Here is an 18,922-nt window from a genome sequence, read left to right on the forward strand (position 1 = left end):
CAGTCTGCCCCTAGTGTCCACCTTATATACCTTTCTTGTAAACTCTCAATATCTTTCCTTTCTTTCCATCCCCATATCTCTGCTCCATAACCTAAAACCGGATTTACTATTTTAGTTAAAGTTTAATTTCTTTAGTTGAACATTTAACTATTTTGGTAAAAAAATTTCATTTCTTTAGTTAAAAATTAATTTTATTCCTAAAAATCTAACTAGTTAAAAATGCTTTTATAACTTCAGTAATAATTTAACTATTCTGTTTGATGATTTATTATTTAATTAAAAATAATTCACTTTGTATAGACATTGAACTATCATGATGAAATTTTTTTTATTTTCAAAAAAATAATTTTTTACCTTAAAAATGTAACTGTTTAAAAATATTTCAGAATTTATATGGAAATTTAACTATTTTGTTAAAACATGTTTATTTATTAGGAATTAATTTTTCAAGCGAAGGATTTAACTGATTTAGAACAAGGTTCATTATTTTAATTAAAAATTGAAGTATTTTGTTAAAACTTCCAGTAAGTTGTTAAAAATTTGTCCTTTTTGACAGAAAATTAATCTTCAGTTTTGAAGATACATCTTTCCTCCTTAAAAATCGTCTTTTAGGTAAAATTTTAAACCCTTCTTTAAAAAAAACTTTTGTCTTTATTGAAGATTCATTTATTTTAATTCATCTCTCTAGTCGAGAATTTAACTATTTTATTTAAAATAAGTTATTTTTTTGTTGGACATTAATTCCTTTAACTGAAGATTTAAATATTTCAATTTAAGATTTGTCAATTTAGTTGAAATTACATCTCTTTTGGTAGAAATTTCACCTATGGTGAAGAATAAAATCTTTGTTCAAGAAAGTTAATTTTTTTTCGTGTGTGCTGGCAAACGAGAACCTGGACAGCGGAGTGTTTGCTAGGGAGCAAGGAGAATAAGCAGCAGGTGATAAAGAAGTTGGGAAAGGAAAGCAAAGGATCAACTAAAGGGATGGGAAGTGTTAGAAGTAAGGAAAAATTAGGGAAAAGGATTAAGAAAAGTCAGGAAAAATTAGGGAGAGGAAGTAAGAAAATTAAAAAAAAAATTAGGAAGGGAAGTAACGAAAGTTAGTGTAAGGGAGGGGAAGAAGATAAAATAATTATGAATAAGGACGACTAGTGGAGGGTGAGTGATAGTTGGGTAGGGGAGTATGGGAAGAGAAGTGTTGGATGTTGAAGAGAGAATAGAGGAAAGCAGGTGACGAAGAAATTAAGGAAGGTGGGCGAAGGATGAAGTCAGGGGAGAATGAATAAGAGAAGCAGGCGTAAACTAAGGCGGTGAAGTAGAGGTCGTGAGATAAAGTGATGGGAGATAGGAATTATTATTAGATGTGAGGGTGAGTAGGTGAAGAAAAGTAGGAGAGAACAGTGTTAGCTAGGAAAGCAAAGAAACGATAAGGTAGTAAGATAAAGAAGTTGTGGAAGAGTTTGCGAAGGCTGAAGTGAAAGAAGTGAATTTATGAGAATCTAGTGTGAGCAGAGGTGGAAAATCATGAGACGGTAAACTTTGCACGAGTTAATCAACGTCCCCTTTTTTGTAGACGGAGTGGCGCCTAAATAAAAAAAGATTTGAACTATATTAGTTAAAGTTCCACTGACTAGTCTTAAGGAATTTTTCATGAAACTGGACGATTTTGATCTTAAGCTGATAATCAAAATGATATGCAGCGGGTTAGTGTCCCGGGCTTTAATGTGTCGATCGGTTCTTTGATGAGATACCATCGATAAGATAAAAGAAGAAAAAGGTGGTTGAAAAAGAACAAAGAAAGTGGCGACGATGGTGTTGGAAAAAAGTGGTAGCCCATAATAGGCACACTGATGGGGCAAGGTTGTCAAGAGATGAGCTGATGGATACGTTCCGGTCTTGAAAAGCCAGAGACATCGACGCAAAACGATTACAGCGCGTTAGCAGTTCAGCATTCAGCTCGTAAACTTCATCTTCAATCTATGGTTCTCCGCAGTTCCACTATTGACGGACAACCTGTTCTATTACATGTTTACATCCTTTTTATCATCTTCTTCACAACGCTTATCGGCATGCTCTTTTAGCCCGCATCCACGGGAGAAATCTTCAATAAACAGGTTTAAAGTAACTAATTAAAACAGCTCTTTCAGCAAAAATATCAATTCCTCTCGCGAACAAAATTGGATGCATCCAAGTTGGCGCCATGCGCCTGTAAATAAGGTTTTAGGAGCCTATTTAATATAATATTGAAAATATTTCACTTTTCTATTTTTATTTTACTTGGATAATTAGTAATTTTAGTAGATTGGTCCTTAATCTCCTACTCCTCTTCTATCATTCCCTCTTTCACAGTTTCTTTCTATCCTGACCTGTCCTATTCTACCCATTACTTCTTCTTACTTTCCTGCCAACGCCTATTCTACTTAACCCTACTGTCTATATCCTCTTTATAAAATATAGGGAGCGAAAGTAGGGAAAGTGAGTAAAATTAAAGGAAGAGAAGTAGGAGACATGAAGGGAAATCAGTGGAAATTAGAGAAAAATAGGGGAGATAAAGTATAGTAAGTGAGGGTAAATAACGGGAGGGAACGTAGGTGAAGTAAGTATAAGTGAGAGGAAATAATTAGAAATGAGGGTGAGAAGGAGGGGAGTTTCTGGTTGGGGGAGAAAAGTAAAGAAAGGTAATCGTTTCCTGTGAACACTGATGGAGGGGGCAGCAGGTGATGAAGAAATTGGGCAATTTAGGGAAAATAGGTAAAGAGAGTGTAAATTAGAAGAAATTATTAGAAATGGAGGTGAACCAGGGCAAGGAATTGAGGATTGAGAAAGGGAAGTAGGGGAAGGGGATTTTAACCTGGGGAAACGAAGAGAGGGGAAGCAGGTGATGAAGAAATTTGGGCAAGGTGGGGAAAGTAGGTAAATTAAGTGTATGTATGAGAAAATTAGTATAAGTACGGGTAAGTATGGGAGGGGAATTGAGAGTAGGGGAAGGCAAGTAGGCGAAGGTGAGTGTTACCTGGGGAAGCGAGCAGAGGGAGAATAAGGTGATGAAGAAGTCGGGCAAGGTAAGGTAAGTAGGGAAATTGACCGCAAGTGAGAGGAAATTATTAAAAATGTGGTACGTCGGGCAGGGAAATTGATTATTTTGAAAGGTAAGTAAGGAATAAATGGTATGGTAAGGGGAAGCAAGGAGAGGAGGAAGCATGTTATGATGAAATTGAAAAAAATTTTAGTAAAAAAATTGTTGGATTACAATCGAACTATTTTATTCCAAAATCCTTTAATTAATCAAAATATTAACTTATTTTTAACAAATTAATATATGTTTGATTAGTTAAAAATGTAACCAATTTTTTTAATATTCCTTTATTTAGTTGAAAATTCGTTTTTTTTATTTATCTTCTAGGTTCAAAATTGAACTGTTTTACTAAAAGTTCGTTTTTTTTGTTTGTTGAAATTAAATATAGGAAATTAATCTTTTCCCTTCCTAATGCATGTTTTTGTATGAAAATCAAATTATTTAGTTAAAATCGTATACTTTTGCAGAAACTTTAATTATTTGGTTAAAACTTAATCTGCTTTGTAGAAAATTCAACCATTTTTTTAAAGGAATTATAAAAAATATTTAAAAAAGTAAATATAATAATTCTTAAAAATTTATCTTTTTTGGAAAAAAATTAATCTTCTTAATTACAAATTCATTTTTTTATATAAAATTTATATACAAGGTTAAAAATTGAATTACTTCATTTAAGTTAATTGTTTTGTTCGAGATGCATCATTTTAGTTGAAAATCTATCTCTTTAGTTAAAAATTAAACTATTTTTTTGAAAATTCATTTTTCGTGGGTAAAAAATATTTTTTTTATAGAAAATATGACTTTTATATTTTTTGTTGAAAATTTATCTTTTTCAATTAAAAATTCAACTGTTTGGTGGACATTTCACCTTTTTCGGTAGAAAAAAATCTTCGTGATTACAAATTTTTATATTTCATTAAAAATTAAACTGCTTGGTTGAAATTTTATCTAGTTTGCAGAAAATTTAACTATTTTGATGAAGAATATATTTTTTTATATTTTAATATTCAGCATTTTTATTTAAAATCTTTTGATGGCCATTTTAACTATTTTGTAAAATAATTAATATTTTTTGGTGACAAATTTATTTTTGAACAGAAAAATTAAGTAGTTTGTTGCAAAATAGTTATTTTTTAGTTGAAGATTTATTTTTAATCTAAAAATTTAACTATTCAATTTTATTTCAAAAATTAATTTTTTTAGTTGAAAATTCAACTAAATACTTTGATTGAAACTCATGTATTTTGTTGAAAAATCGTTGTTTTTGGATTGAACAATAATTTTCAACTTAAAATGTAACTATTCAATTTTTTCAGAAAGTGTGATCTTTTATAATTGAAAATTCAACCATCTGGTTCAAACTTCACATTTTCCAGTGAAAAAAATTATTTTATTGTTTATAGTTGAAAATTTAATTATTTGTTTGAAACTTAATCTACTTTGTAAAAAATCCAACAATTTAAAAACAAATTTTTTTTTTGTTTTAAGATTCAACATTTCAGCTGAAAATCTTTTAATTAAAATTTAACAAATTTGTTAAAATTGGTTGTTATTTTTGGGTTAAAATATTTATTTTAACTGTTTTCTTAATATTTTGTTGAAAACGCTTTGTTTTTTTTGTTACAAATTTATTTTTGAACTGAAAATTTAATTATTTGGCGAAAAATAATTATTTTTTTTGACTGAAAATTTATTTTTTAACTGGAAGTTGAACTATTTAATTTTGTTGACAAATTTACTTTTTTTCTATCTAACCACTTAGTTAAACATGTATCTTTTATTAGTTGAAAATCGATGTATTGGTGGAAAATTATTCTTTTTTTTTGACAGAAAATTAATCTTTTTTGTTCATAGTTCACGTTTTTGGTAAAAAATTTCACTTGCTTATTAATTTTTTTTATTGAAAACGTAATTTTTTCATTTTTAGTTGAAAATTTTTATCTTTAGTTTAAAATGCAACTGTTTTGTTAAAACTTAATCTACTCCGCAGGAAAATGTACTATTTTTGTTAACAAGTCAATTCTTAGATGAAAAATTAAATTAAATTAAAATAAAAATTAAAAATTAAATTTGAACATTCCATTTCAAAATGCAAATTTATGTTTTTTGGGTGAAAATTCAACATTTTGTGTGCGGAAGCCATTTTTAGTAAAGAATTCGACTAATTGGTTAAAACTTAATCTACATGGTAGAAAACTAACATTTTTTACCAAAAGTAATTTCTGAGGTCTAAGATTCATCATTTTAGTTTATTTAATTTTTTTTAGCTAGAGATTTATTTTTTAATTAAAAATGTAAGTACTTTCTTGAAAATTTGTTTGTTCGCAGATTTTTTTTATTGTTGAAAAATTAGTATTGTAAAGAACTAATATTCTTTGTTAAAAATTAATTTTTCTGATTGAAAATTTAACTATATATTTCAAAGTTAAATTCTTTTGGTGAAACTTTATAATATTCGGTTCCAGATACATAATTTCAGTAGAAAATCTTCACATTAAAATTCATCAAATTTGGTGGAAAATCATTGCTTTTATGTTGAAAAATTGGGTTTGAATGAAAACTTAATTATTGTATTAAAAATTCGTTCTTTTGAAGTTCAAAACTAATTTTTGAACTGAAAATTGAACTACTAAATTTTTTCTCATTTTTTTATTACGAGTTCATATATTTTGTTTGATAGCAAACAATAAAAAAAATATGTTCCTTTTTGATTAAAGATCCCCGGTATTTCCAACTAACTATGTGGATAGTGGCAATCCAGACTAATCAAAATTAATCCAGAATATTCCACATCCACTGTATCTCATTCTTAGTAGTTTTTTCCCCCTCGACTGCTTTTTATAGAAATTTCCTGATTTTTTTTATTCCTTACTTTTTCCCTGATTTTCAGGTTTTCCCTAACCTGGGAGCACCCTGGGTAAATCAGCTTAATGATTAAATAACGAGTCTCCGGGCCTTGACATTGCTCACGCTAGACAATGTACTCTCTGTCTTTCGTTTCGTTAAAGAGGAAACCAAGCGAGAGGTAAGACATCCGGCCGGGTGCGTTCAACTTGGTTATCTTCAAATGCCTCCAGTTTCACACGCTCGCAATAAATCTTGAAATCCCTAATGAAATCAACAATCTCATCAGTCCTCATTAACCCTTCTCTCATGCTATAAACAATTTCCTTTCCCCATAATCCAGAAAATCTATCCTCTATTAAAATGAAATTAGTCTTGATGTCAGAGAATTTACCTAAACGGGGAAAAAGGGAAATCTTTTTCCTCGTGGGAAATCCGAGAAATAGGAGGGAATTGGAATCAGAGACCGCGGGAACTTTGTAAGAGAATGATTACATTGCTGAACTTGAACAGGAAGTTTTTGAAGAGGATGATAATGTTCAAATGGTTTAGGGAATTCGCGAAAAAAATTACTATTTTGAATTGGAAAGGGCAATCTTTGACAATTGTTCAAATTTTTAATAGGATCGGGGAATTTTGAAAAAGAATTATCATTCTGATTTGGAAGAGGGAATTTTTTTTTAAGAATTACGATTTTGAATTGGAAACGGGAATTTTCGAGAAAAATTACAATTTTGAATTGGAATGGGAAATCTTCCAAAAGAGTTATTATTCTGATTTGAAAGACGGATTTAAAAAAAAGAATATTTACAGTTTTCAATTGGAACGAGACATTTCGTAAAAGAATTAGCATTCTGATTTGGCAGAGTATGTTTTTGAATGGAGGTACAATTTTGAATTGGAAAGAGGAAGTTTCGGTAAAAATTACAATTTTGAATTGGAACGGAACACATTTCTAAAAGAATTATCATTCTGATTTGGGAGAGGGAGTTTTACAAAAGAATTACTATTTTGAATTGGAAAGGGGAATCTTTGACAATAGTTAGAATTATCAACTGGAACGGAGAATATTCGAAAAGAATTATCATTCTGATTTGGCACAGGTTGTTTTTGAACAGAGGTACAATTTTTTATTGGAAATGGGAATTTTCGACAAAAATTACAGTTTTCAATCGAAACGGATAAAATTGATAAAAGAATTATTATTATTCTGATTTGAGAGAAGGAGTTTTTAAAAAGAATTACAATTCTGTAATTGGAAAGGGGAATTTTCGGCAAAAATTGCAATTTAAAATTGGAAAGTGTAATGTTCTACAAAAATTACAATTCTGAATTGGAACAGGGAATTCCCTAAAAAATAATTATACTTCTAATTTGGAAGAGGGAATTTTTTAACAAACTTACAATTTTGTAATTGTAAATGGGAATCTCTGACAAAAATTGCAATTTAGAATTGGAAAGAGGTATTTTGGACCAAAATTTCAATTTTGAATTGGAACAGGGAATATTAGAAAACAATTATCATTCTGATTTAGAAGAGGGCGCTTTTAAAAGGAACAAAATTTTTGAATTAGAAAGTGTAATGATTGAGAAAAATGAAAATTTTTAATTATAACGTGCAATTTTCGACAAAAATTACCATTTTTAATTTGATCGGGGAACCTTCGAAAAGAATTATCATTCTGATTTGGAAGGAGTTTTTAAAAAGAATGAAATTTTTGAATTGGAAAGCATAATGTTCGACAAAAATTAAAATTTTGAATTGGAACGAAGAATTTTCGACGAGGGTTACAATTATGAATTTGAACGTGGAATGTTCGAAAATAATTATCATTCTCAATTGGAAGAGAAAGTTTTTTTAAATAATTACAATTTTGAATTGGAAAGGTCAATTTTCTAAGAGAATTACAATTTTGACTTGTAACATGGAATTTTTGAAGTGAATCATAAAGATTTGACTCGAATAGAGAAATTTTCTAAAATAATGTACATCCAGATTTAAAACAGGGATATTTTAAAAAAGAATCACAATTTTCTAATTGAAACGAGAAATTTCCAAAGAAAATTACAATTTTCACTTGAAAAATGAAATTTTCAAAAAGAATCACAATCTTGAGTTAGAATGGGAAAGTTTCGAACATAATTACAATTTTGACTTACAAGTGAGACTTTTTAAAAATATTGGATGACCTGATTCAAAAAAGGGAATTTTTTTGAAGAATTGAAATTTTGAATTGCAGCCCGGATTTTTCTAAAACAGTGAAGATATTGATTTGGAACAGGGAATTTTAAAAAAGAATTAAAATTGTGAGTTTCAATGTGGAATGTTCGAAAATACCCAAGTGCGAAGTCACATACGGCCAACATTGGCCCATAGTCGGCAAAAATATTGCCGAAGTTCGACTGCAATTATCGCACCAATGGCGGAATGATAACTATGGCCTGCACTTGGCAGCCAAGATTTAGCTGCCATTGTCGGCCCAACATTGGGTACCAGTATAGGACCAAACCTGTTTGCCATCGTTGCGCCATTGCCGGATTGATAACTATGGCCTAAACTTGCCAGCCAAGGTTCGGCAGCCATTGTTGGCCCAACACTGGGTACCAATACTGCTATCGTCTAAGGTCTAAGGATATGACAAAAAAGGTATTTAAAAAATAAATATGAATTGATTTTCGGTACTTTGAATGTAAATATTAATTTCCCTGGTTAGATTGAATACATATGTTACATTTTGAACATTATATTACAAATAAAATTTCTAACGCTGCGGGGCATCGAACCTACATCCATATACCTTAATCTATCGCCTAGCAGTCGGGAGTGCTAACCAATGCGCTATACCGAAGTAGTTTTTCAAAAACATTTAAAGTTTTTAATGACACACCTTAACAAATTTCATCGTGAACTTTGACAATTTTTCAATAATTTTTTTTATCTTTCGTGTAGGATTGGTTTATTAGGTGCTAAAAGTGAGACTTGGCGAAATAAATTGCCGATTCTGGGCCAAGCATCGGTGGAGCATCGGCACATATAAATAGCTAACATAGGCTGTCAGTACTGGCTCAACATTGGGCTGATTTAAATAAAACATGGTTTGATGTGGCAAAAGTGACACTTGGCCCAGGAATGTGCCGTCACTGGGCCAGACTTTGGCTGATCCTCGTGAAACATGATTCCCTGTAATAAAAGTGAGACTTGGCGCAACAAAGTGCCGATACTGGGCCAAGCATCGGTGGAGGATCGGCAAATATAAATAGCGAACATAGGCTGCCAGCACTGTCTCAACACTGGGCCGATTAAAATGCCGATAATGGCCTAATAACTACTAGGATTTTTTTTAAACCATAAAGATTATGTTTTATAACAGAAAATTTTAGAAAAAAATTGATTTGACGAAGAACTGGGAATTTTCTAAAATATTGGAGATTCTGATTTCAAGCAGGGAATTTCGAAAATAAAATCATGAGCCAGAACAGGAATTTACGAAAGAAGTTAAAATATTGACTTGGAAGAGGGAATTTTTAAGAAAGAGCTACGATTTTGAGTTAGAACAGGGATTTTTGAAAAGAATAACAATTATTCCTTTAAAGAGCGAATTTTTAAGAATAATTAAGATTGTGATATTTAATAAGGAATTTGTGAAAAGTATTACAATTTAGAGCTGGAACAGGATCTTGCAAAAAAAATTCAATTGTAAATTAGATCGGAAATTTTCCTAAAATATTGGAGATTCTGATTTCGTACAGGGCATTTTTGAAAGGAATTAGAATTCTAGAGATTAGAGATTATGATTTAGAACAGGTAACTTTTGAAGACGAATTACAATTTTTAGCTGGAACAGAGAATTTTTTTAAAGAATTAGAATTTAGTCCTGAAGCGTGAAAATATCTAAATTAATAAATATTCTGGTTGGGAAGAGGGAATTAAAAAAAAAAATTGAAATTTTGAATTCGATCGTTGAATTTTCAAAAATGCTTAAGATTATAATTCGAGATATGGAATTTTGAAAAGAAACACAATTTTTAATAGAAAGGGAGAATGTTCAAAACGAATTAAGACTTTGATTTGGAATAGGGAATTTTCAAAATGAATGACAATTTTAATATTAAACTGGGAGTTTTCGAAGATAATCAAAATTTTGACATGAAACAGGGAATTTTCTAAAGGAATTAGAATTTTTAGTTGGAACGGGGAATTTCTGGGAAGAATTACAATTTTGCTTTTGAAGGGGAATTTTCTATAATTATAAAGATGCGGATCAGGATCAGAAAAATTTCGAAAACAATTAACATTTTGAATTGAAGCGCAGAATTTTCGAAGATAATTACAATACAGATTCTGAGTGGAATAGAGTATTTTCGGCAATTACATCGATTCATATACGAAAAAAAGGACATTTTGGAAAATAAATACAATTTTAAGTTGAAACAAGTCATTTCCGAAGATAATTACAGTTTTTACTTCGAAAAGGGAGTTATCTAAAATAATTAATATTCTAATCTGAAAAAGGGAATTTTTTTCAAGAATGAAAATTTTAAGTTCAAATCAAAAATGTTGGCGAAAGAATTATATGTTTGAGTGGCAAGGGGGGATTTTCGACGAAAATTACCATTTTGATCGGGAACAGGGAATTTTTGAAAAGAATGACAATTTTGATTTGGAAACGGGATTTTCAAAAATAATAAAGATTTTAATTTAGAACAGGGAAAATTTTTAAATTATTACAATTTTGAGTTGCAACGGGGGATTTTCTAAAATAATAAAGATTCTAAAATTGAACAGTGAATTTTGGGGACTGCGAAAAGAAATATTTCAAAAGCGCGACCATTTTAAGTTGGGAACGGGCATTTTTTTTTAAATTAAGATTTTGATTTGGAACAGGGAAGTTTTGAAAATAATTAAAATTCTGACTTGAAACAGGGATTTTGCAGAAGAAATTAGAATTTCGAGTCAAAACGTAAAATTTTCGGAGAAAGTTTCAGTTTTTATTGGAAACGGGGAATTTTCTAAAATAATAACGATTTGGATCATGAACAGGAAAATTTCGAAAAAATTACATTTTTGAATTGAAACAGGGATTTTGCGAAGATACTTATTATCTTGACTTGAAACAGTGAAGTTTTGAAAAAAATTAAAATTGTTAGATGGACGAGGATTTTTTTAGAAATTAGGGATGGTTTTTATTTGACACAGAAAATTTTTGAAAAAGAATTACAATTTTTAGTCATAACGGGGAATTGTCAAACAGAATTGCAATTTTGAATTACGTAAACTTTGCGAGGATGATTATAATTCTGACTTCGAAAAGGGAATTTTTAAAAATAATTACAATTCGAATATTAAACAGTAAATCTTAGGGATTGGAAAAAGGTATTTGGAAGATGGAAATTAAAGAAATGTATAGACTTGAATTGGAACGGGGAAGTTTCTAAAATAATAAAGATTCTTATATTGAATAGTGAATTTTGGAGACTGAGAAAAGGAAATTTTGGAAAGGCATGATAATTTTGAATTAGAACCACGTATTTCAAAAAATAATCAAGATTCTGATTTGGAACAGGGAAATTTTTCAAATAATTAAAATTTTTACTTGAAACAGGGAATTTCAGAAAGAAATTTTTAGTTAAAATGTATAATTCTTGGAGAGAATTGTAGATGGACGAGGAATTTTTAAAAATTATGGATGGTTTTTATTGAACACAGAAAATTTTTGAAAAAGATTTACAATTTAGAATTTAAACAAGGAATATGCGAGGATAATTACAATTTTCATTTTTTAAAGAGATTTTTTTAATTATAATTTTTAGTTGGACGAGAAATTTTCTGATTTATTGATGATTTTGATTTGCAATAGGAAATTTTCGAAAAATAAATATAATTTTTAGTTTTAAGGTGGAATTGGAGAGGATACTCGAAATTTGGATTTGCAGCATGAAATTTTGAAAAAGAATTACAATTTTAATTTGGCACAGGGTAGTTTTGAAAAAATAACAATTTTTAGTTAGAACGGGAATTTTTTAAATTATTGATGGTTTTGATTTGCAACAGAGAATTTTAAAAAAAGAATTACAATTTTGAGTGTGGACAGGGGTTTTTCCAAGAGAATTTCAATTTTGACCTAGAAATTGGAATTTTTAAAAAGCGTGATAATTTTGACTTGGAACCGGAAATTTATGAAAATAATTAAAATTCAGATTTGGAACAGGGAATTTTCAATAGGAATTACAATTTTTATTTGGCACGTAGAATTTTCGAAGAGAATTACACTTCGAACCTGGGACAGGAAATTTTGAAGAGAATGGCAATTTTGAATTGGAACCGGAAATTTTCAATAATAATTAGGATTTTGGTTTGGAAAAAGGGAAGCTTTGAAAATTATTACAATTGCAAGTTGGAATGGGTAATTTTCTAAAATAATAAAGATTTGAATATTAAATAAAATATTTTGGGCACTGGGAAAAGGGAATTTTATAAAATCATGACAATTTTCAATTCGAACCAGGCATTTTCGAAAATAATTAAGATTCTGATTTGGAACAGGAAATTTTCATAAGGAATTATAATTTTGATTTGGAACAGAGAATTTTCGGAAAGAATTACAATTTTTACCTGGAACAGGGAATTTTTGAAGAGCATGACAATTTTTCATTGGAAGCCTGAACTTTCCAAAATAATTAGGACTTTTATGTGGAACAGGGAAATTTTGAAAATGATTACAATTTTAAAAGGGATTTTTTTAAAAGTATTACAATGTTGAATTGGAATCAGGAATTTTCGAAAATAATGAAGATTCTGACTTGGAACAAGAAAATTTTGAAAATTATTATGATTTCAAGTTCGAACGGGGATTTTTCTAAAATAATAAATATTCTTATATTGTTCAGTGAATATAGGGGACTGAGAAAAATACAATTTGCAGAAGCATAACAATTTTGACTTGGCACCGCGAATTTGCGAAAATAATTAACGTTCGGATTAGGAACAGGGTGAACTAAACTCCCAAGGAGAACTAAGCTTCGCGACCTTGATATAACTTATCTTATAAGATTTTTAAGACGCTTTTGAAAAATATTTCCGGATCAGGTTAATCAATTTAAAAAGTACTGGATGGTCCCAACTTATTGCAAAATATATGAGAACGTCAAAGCTGAGTCTCGCTGAGGTCAGAACGGTCATAGAAGACCGGAGTTATTCTCTCAGGCAACGGCGTCCTTGCCCCAGGCGATTCTGGTATTTATAGGAGATGATACCCTAGACCTTTTTCTTTTTTTCTACCTTCTTCCTTCTTATTCCCTCAATTCTCATCTTTTATCGTGCAACTTTTTCATTCTTCTTTTTTTACGAGACCATCACATGAATCATCGTCACGCGGTTGACGACTCGCATTTATGAGAGTAATGCGAGATAAAAGTCTTTTCTCATCTAATCGACTCCGCACACGAAAGAAAGAACGTAATAAAACCTGTTTCAGAAAAGAATGTCTAATTCTCTTAACTTAATTATTTTACCAGTAAAAAAAATTCCTGGATTTGCTCAAACATATTAATAGATAGATGAAAAAAGAAATCCTTGGGGAAAGGAATCTCCCCATAGTGAGTCTGGTAATTTAACTTGCAGAAATGAGCTTTTGCGTAATATACAAGATGCATATGGATGATTTTATATTTCGGTTGTAAACTTACCGGGCTTTCTGGGTCAATTTTTCTTTTTTATGGTCTGTTATTGAAAGTTTGTTTTTAATTTCCATGATCTAAGACAGATTCTTAATCCTGTTGGAAAATTTCCTATTCCCTAAGGGCAATTAATTTCTTTGTATTTCATTTTTCATGTCTCATTTTTTCTTCCAAAACAGAATCATGATTTATTTCTAGAATTCGAAGTTCCAACTCAAAATCCAAATTCTTTTTCAAAATAATCTCTTGAATGTCAGAATTATAATTATTTTCCTTGCTCCATATTAGAATATTCATTATTTCAAAAAATTCCTTGTTACAACCCAAATTTATAATTCTTTTCAACACTACCCGGTTCTCACTAAAAATTGCAATTCCTTTTACAAATGTCCAGTTCCAAATCAGAATCGTAATTATTTTTGAATGTTCCCTCTTTGAAATAAAAAATGTAATAAAAAAATTCCCTTCTCTAAATCACAATTATGATTATTTTCAAAAATTTCCCATTTCAGCTTAAAATGGTCATTTTTTACCAAAATTCCCCATTCAAAATCAAAATTGTCATTCCCATAGAAAATTTCCTAGCCTAAATCTGAATCTTAGTTCTTTTCGAAAATTCCTTGTTCCAACTTCAAATTGTAATTTTTTTCAATAATTCCCTTCTCCAAATAAAATTATGAATAATTGTCGAAAATTCTCTGTACAATCATTATATTATTTCAGAAAATTTACTGGCTAACAAAGAATCTTAATTTTTGTGTAAAATTAGGAAATTCTTAGTTCCAAATCGGAATCCGAATTAGTGTAACACTAAAAATTGTAATTCTTTTTAAAATTTCCCGTAATTAAATCAGAATCTAAATCATTGTTAAAAATTTCCTGTTTCACCCAGGATCTTTATCGTTTTAGAAAATTTTCCGGACAACTCAGAATTTTAATTCTTTTCTAGAAATTCTTCTTCTAAATCAGAATGTTAATTCTTTTATAAAATTTTCGTTTCCAGCTTCAAATTAAAATTACTTTGAAAAAATGCCCTATTCAAAACCAGAATCTTAATTCCTTTCTATAATTCCTCAGTCCCAGTAAAAATTGTAATTCTTCTTGAAAATTCTACGTTACCTGTCAAAATTGTAATTCTTTTAAAAAATTATCAAGGTCGTGTTGAATGTCACTACCTCATGTGCCATGTTGAACCTAATAACTTTGGTCGTTACGAAATAAAATTTTGAAGGATACTCTTCCCAAAGGTAAGCAGACCTCGTATAAGATTGAATTATCTTAAAGTGACCTTCATCGTCGAATTCGACTTATGACCTTAATACATGTTTGATTGTACGGATTCCCTTTATTTCAATTGCCGATGAAAAAATAAACGTTTTGATTATAAAAAAAACTTGACATTGAAATAACCATGAATATCATCAAGTTTATCCCCAATATTAAAACAAAATTCACATTCAACACCAAGTTTTTATTTTCTTCAAAAGTTCCTGACTCTCTATTATAATGCTGCTTCGTTTTGAAAATTCCCTATTCCAAATCAAAATTGTAATTCTTTTCGAAATTTCCCTGTTCCAATTCTAAATTATAGTTCCTTTCAAAAATGTCCTTTCCGAACTCAAAATTAAAATTATTTTAAAGAATTACCTGTCCTAAATAATAAATTAAACGTTTACGTCAATTCACTGTTCTAACTCAAAATAGTAATACTTATTAAAAAATTCAGTCCTAGAAATTAGAATCTTAAATCTGTTTTTAAAATCCCCGTTCTAAATCAAAATCGGCATTATGTAAAAAAATTCCCTTTTCCAATTGATAATCGTGATTTTCTTAAAAAATGCCGCGTTGGAACTCAAAATTATTATTCTTTTCCAAAATTCCTGTACCAAATCTGATTCCTAATAATTTTCGAAACTTCCCTGATTCATCTGAGAAATGAGAATTCTTAATTCTTTTCTAAAATTCCCCCATTCAATTAAAAATTGTAATTAACAAAATTTCCTCCTCCAACTCAAAATTTTAATTCATGTCCAAAAATTTCCTTTTCCATATCAGAATCTTAATTTTTTTTAATTTTTCATTGCTCCAACTTGAAATTGTAATTCTTTTTAAAAATGTTCCTGTCCAATTCCAAATTTTACATTATTTCGAAAGTTTTCTATTTTCAACTCTATAATAAAATTATTTTTAAAAGATCCTGTTCAAAATCAAAATCGTCATCCGTTTAAAAATTTCATGTTTCAAGTCGAAATTGTAATTCTTCTCAAGAATGTCTCGTTCTATGTCAAAATTGTAATTCTTTTCGAAATTTCCCCATTCCAAATATAAATTCTAATTCCTTTTGAAAATGTTCTTTTCTCACTCAAAATTGTAGTTCTTTTAAAGAATTCTCTTTTCCAAATCATAATTTTTTCCGATAATTCCCGATTCTAACTAAAAAGCGTGGCACTTATTGAGAATTATATCCTGCAAAGCACAATTTTAAATCATTTGGAATAATTTGCCGTTCTAAATCAGAATCATTATTCTTTTGGAAAATTCCCACTTTCAACTAAAACTAAAAATTGTAATTATTTTCAATAAAACCCTGTTTCAAATCATAATTTTAATTCTTTTTAAAAATTCTCCATTCTAGCTTGAAATCCTAATCCGTGGTACAACTTAAAATTTTAATTCCTGTAAACAATTTAATCTTCTAAATCATAATTTTAATTCTTCTCCAAAACTCCCGCTCTCAACTAAAAATTTCGATTATTTTGAATAACACCCTGTTTTAAAACATAATTTATAATAGTTTTCGAAAATTCTCTATTCTAGCTTGGAATCCTGATTCTTTTCAAATCAGAATCAGAATTTATTTAGAAAATTTCCCGTTACAACTACTACTTGTAAATATTTTCAAAAATTCCCTGCTTCGAATCAGAAACATAATTTTTTTTGGAACTTCCCACTTTCAACTCTAAATGACAATTCTTTTCATAAATTCGATCTTCCAACTCAAAGTGGTTATTATCTTTAAAAAACTCCCTGTTCCTAATTATAATTTAAATTCTTTTCAAAAGTTCCATGGTCCAACTTATAATTTTAATTCTTCTAAAAAATTTCCTCTTCTGAATAAGAATGTTAATTCCTTTCCAAAACCCCCTCTTTAAACTAAAAATTGTCATTATTATCAATAAAACCCTATTTCAACTCATAATTTCAATTCTGTTCGAAAATTCTCCATTCTAGCTTGAATTCCTAAGTCATTTTGAAAATTCCTTTTTTTTCGAATCAGAATCACAATTTATTTAGAAAATTTTCCGTTCCAACTCTTAATTGTAAATCTATTCAAAAATTTTCTTTTTCCGGCTAAAATCGTTATTCCTTTCAAAAGTTTGAAAAAACTACGGAAAACGATTTCTTCTTACCAAACGACCCGACCCATGTTTTTTACACATGTTATCAGTCATGATAGAAGCTATTCAATATCTGAAAATCAAGATCTGGAGACCTCACTATAAACTCTAATCTATAAAGGGAACTTGTTCTTCCAGTGGGACGTTCTTAAGTAAGCTAATAGTATCAATGTAGGTTACGTCAGGGCAAAAATGATATCAAAGAGCTTCTACCGTTAGCATCCATCGAGCGTAGGGTTAACGAGTCTACTACACTGACCATTGAGTTACTATTTCGTTATCGCAGGAGCCTCACCCGATCGACTCTCTGCCTTGAACTCAATCAACCTTTTGCGGCGGGGATCGCGGATTGAGAATGCGTTTCCCGTTGGACCCTCTCGATTACAGTTAGGTGTCTCCTAATCAAGGGTCTGTCATTACTGTTTCTAATCATCTTCTTGCCGCTTCAGCCCTCATAACTCATTATTCTTTTTCTGAAAAAGAACTGGAAAAGTCCTTTTACAAGTATCATTTCGTTTCCTAAAGTTTCTCTTTTTATCTTGACATTCAACTGCTGGGATAGAAGGTTCATGTATTTTCTTAGGAATTTTTCTTTTTGGTCAATAATCAACCTCCCTAATTAAAAATTACTCGTTTTGATTTAAGATTCCACTAATTGTTTTAAAATTAAACTCTTTTCTTAAAAATTCATTTTAAGCGTTTCGTAGTTCTGAAAGAACTGTGGGAGAATAAAGGGGGGTAATTAGACCAGGGGGTTAGGGGAAATTGGGGTAATATGGGGATTAAAAGTAAGGTATATGAAAAAAATTAATAGAAAATTGAGGGAAATGAGGGAAATTAAAGGAGGAAAAATAGAAGAATTAGGGGAAACTAGATGAAATTATAGGAAATGGAATAGAAATATATAAGAAGATAAAGCAGAAGAGAGAGAAAGTAGAGGAAGTAGGAGAACATAAGTAGAGGGAAACTAACGGAAGTTAGGGAGAAACAAGTAGAAAAAGTAAGTGGAAATAAGGAGTGAAAAAGTAGCGAAGGGGAGAAGAACTGTTGGAGGAAATGTAGAGAAAATTAGAGTAGAGGGTTAGGGGAATGGGAATCATAATTCGAGTTACAGTAGGATAAATAAGGGAAAATGAGAAAAGCAAGGGAAATGAGGATAAATTAGGGGTAAGTGATTAGGAGAAATTAGAGGATGAAAAGCATAAAAATTAGGGACTTATTCAATTAATGGGAAATGATCTAGAATAAGTAAGGGAGAATTGTGGGAAAAGAAGTATAGTGCGTCAAGAGGAATTATGGGCGGGGCAGTGAGGAGAGAAAATGTAGTGAAAGTAATAAAAAATAGGTAGGGGAAGATTAGCGGAATTTAGGGAAGAGGAAATAGATAAACTAAGCGGAAATAAGGAGAGGGAAAGCACGCGAAAAGAGAACTGTTGAGGGGGAATTAGGGGAAATTAGGAGAAGAGTTAGGGTAAAGTGAAGTAATGGCGTAAGTAAAAGTCGAATAATTGAGAGGAAATGAGGCGGGCGATAAGGGAAGTTTGCGAAGGAAAAGTGGTGGAAGCAAGGGAAATGAGGAGACATTATGGATAGGTGATGAGAAAATGAAAGGGAAGTATAGGGGGAAAAGTAGACAAATTGCAGGAAGTAGGTGAATTAATGGAAAGTGAGGCGAAATTATGGGAAATAGAGTAATGAAAAGAAATGTAAGGGATATAAGTAGAGTGAAATCGGAATTAATAATAAATAGGTAGAAGAAAATTAGGGGAAGTTAGGAAAGAGGAGGGTTATGAGTTAGGGAAATGAGGAGAAATGATAGATAGGTAATGAGAAAATAAAAGGAAATTAAAGAAGGAAAGCTAGGAAAATTAAAGAAAGTTAGGTGAAATGGTGGCAGGTATGGCAAAATTATAGGAAATGGAGCAAG

The 18,922-nt window shown here is 30.1% G+C and overlaps 1 protein-coding gene across 1 annotated transcript in view; it reads right to left on the reverse strand.

Annotated features, from left to right (window-relative positions):
• Positions 1–8,504, reverse strand: part of LOC117178150 (octapeptide-repeat protein T2-like) — a 10,752-nt gene extending 2,248 nt beyond the window's left edge. Inside the window, exon 1 of the mRNA XM_033369417.1 lies at positions 8,431–8,504. Coding sequence (XP_033225308.1) covers positions 8,431–8,504 — 74 coding nt within the window. The remainder of the gene's footprint in view (positions 1–8,430) is intronic.
• Between the last annotated feature and the right edge of the window lie 10,418 nt (positions 8,505–18,922).

This window comes from Belonocnema kinseyi, chromosome 1, assembly GCF_010883055.1.
Source record: "Belonocnema kinseyi isolate 2016_QV_RU_SX_M_011 chromosome 1, B_treatae_v1, whole genome shotgun sequence".
Taxonomy (NCBI): Eukaryota; Metazoa; Arthropoda; class Insecta; order Hymenoptera; family Cynipidae; genus Belonocnema; species Belonocnema kinseyi.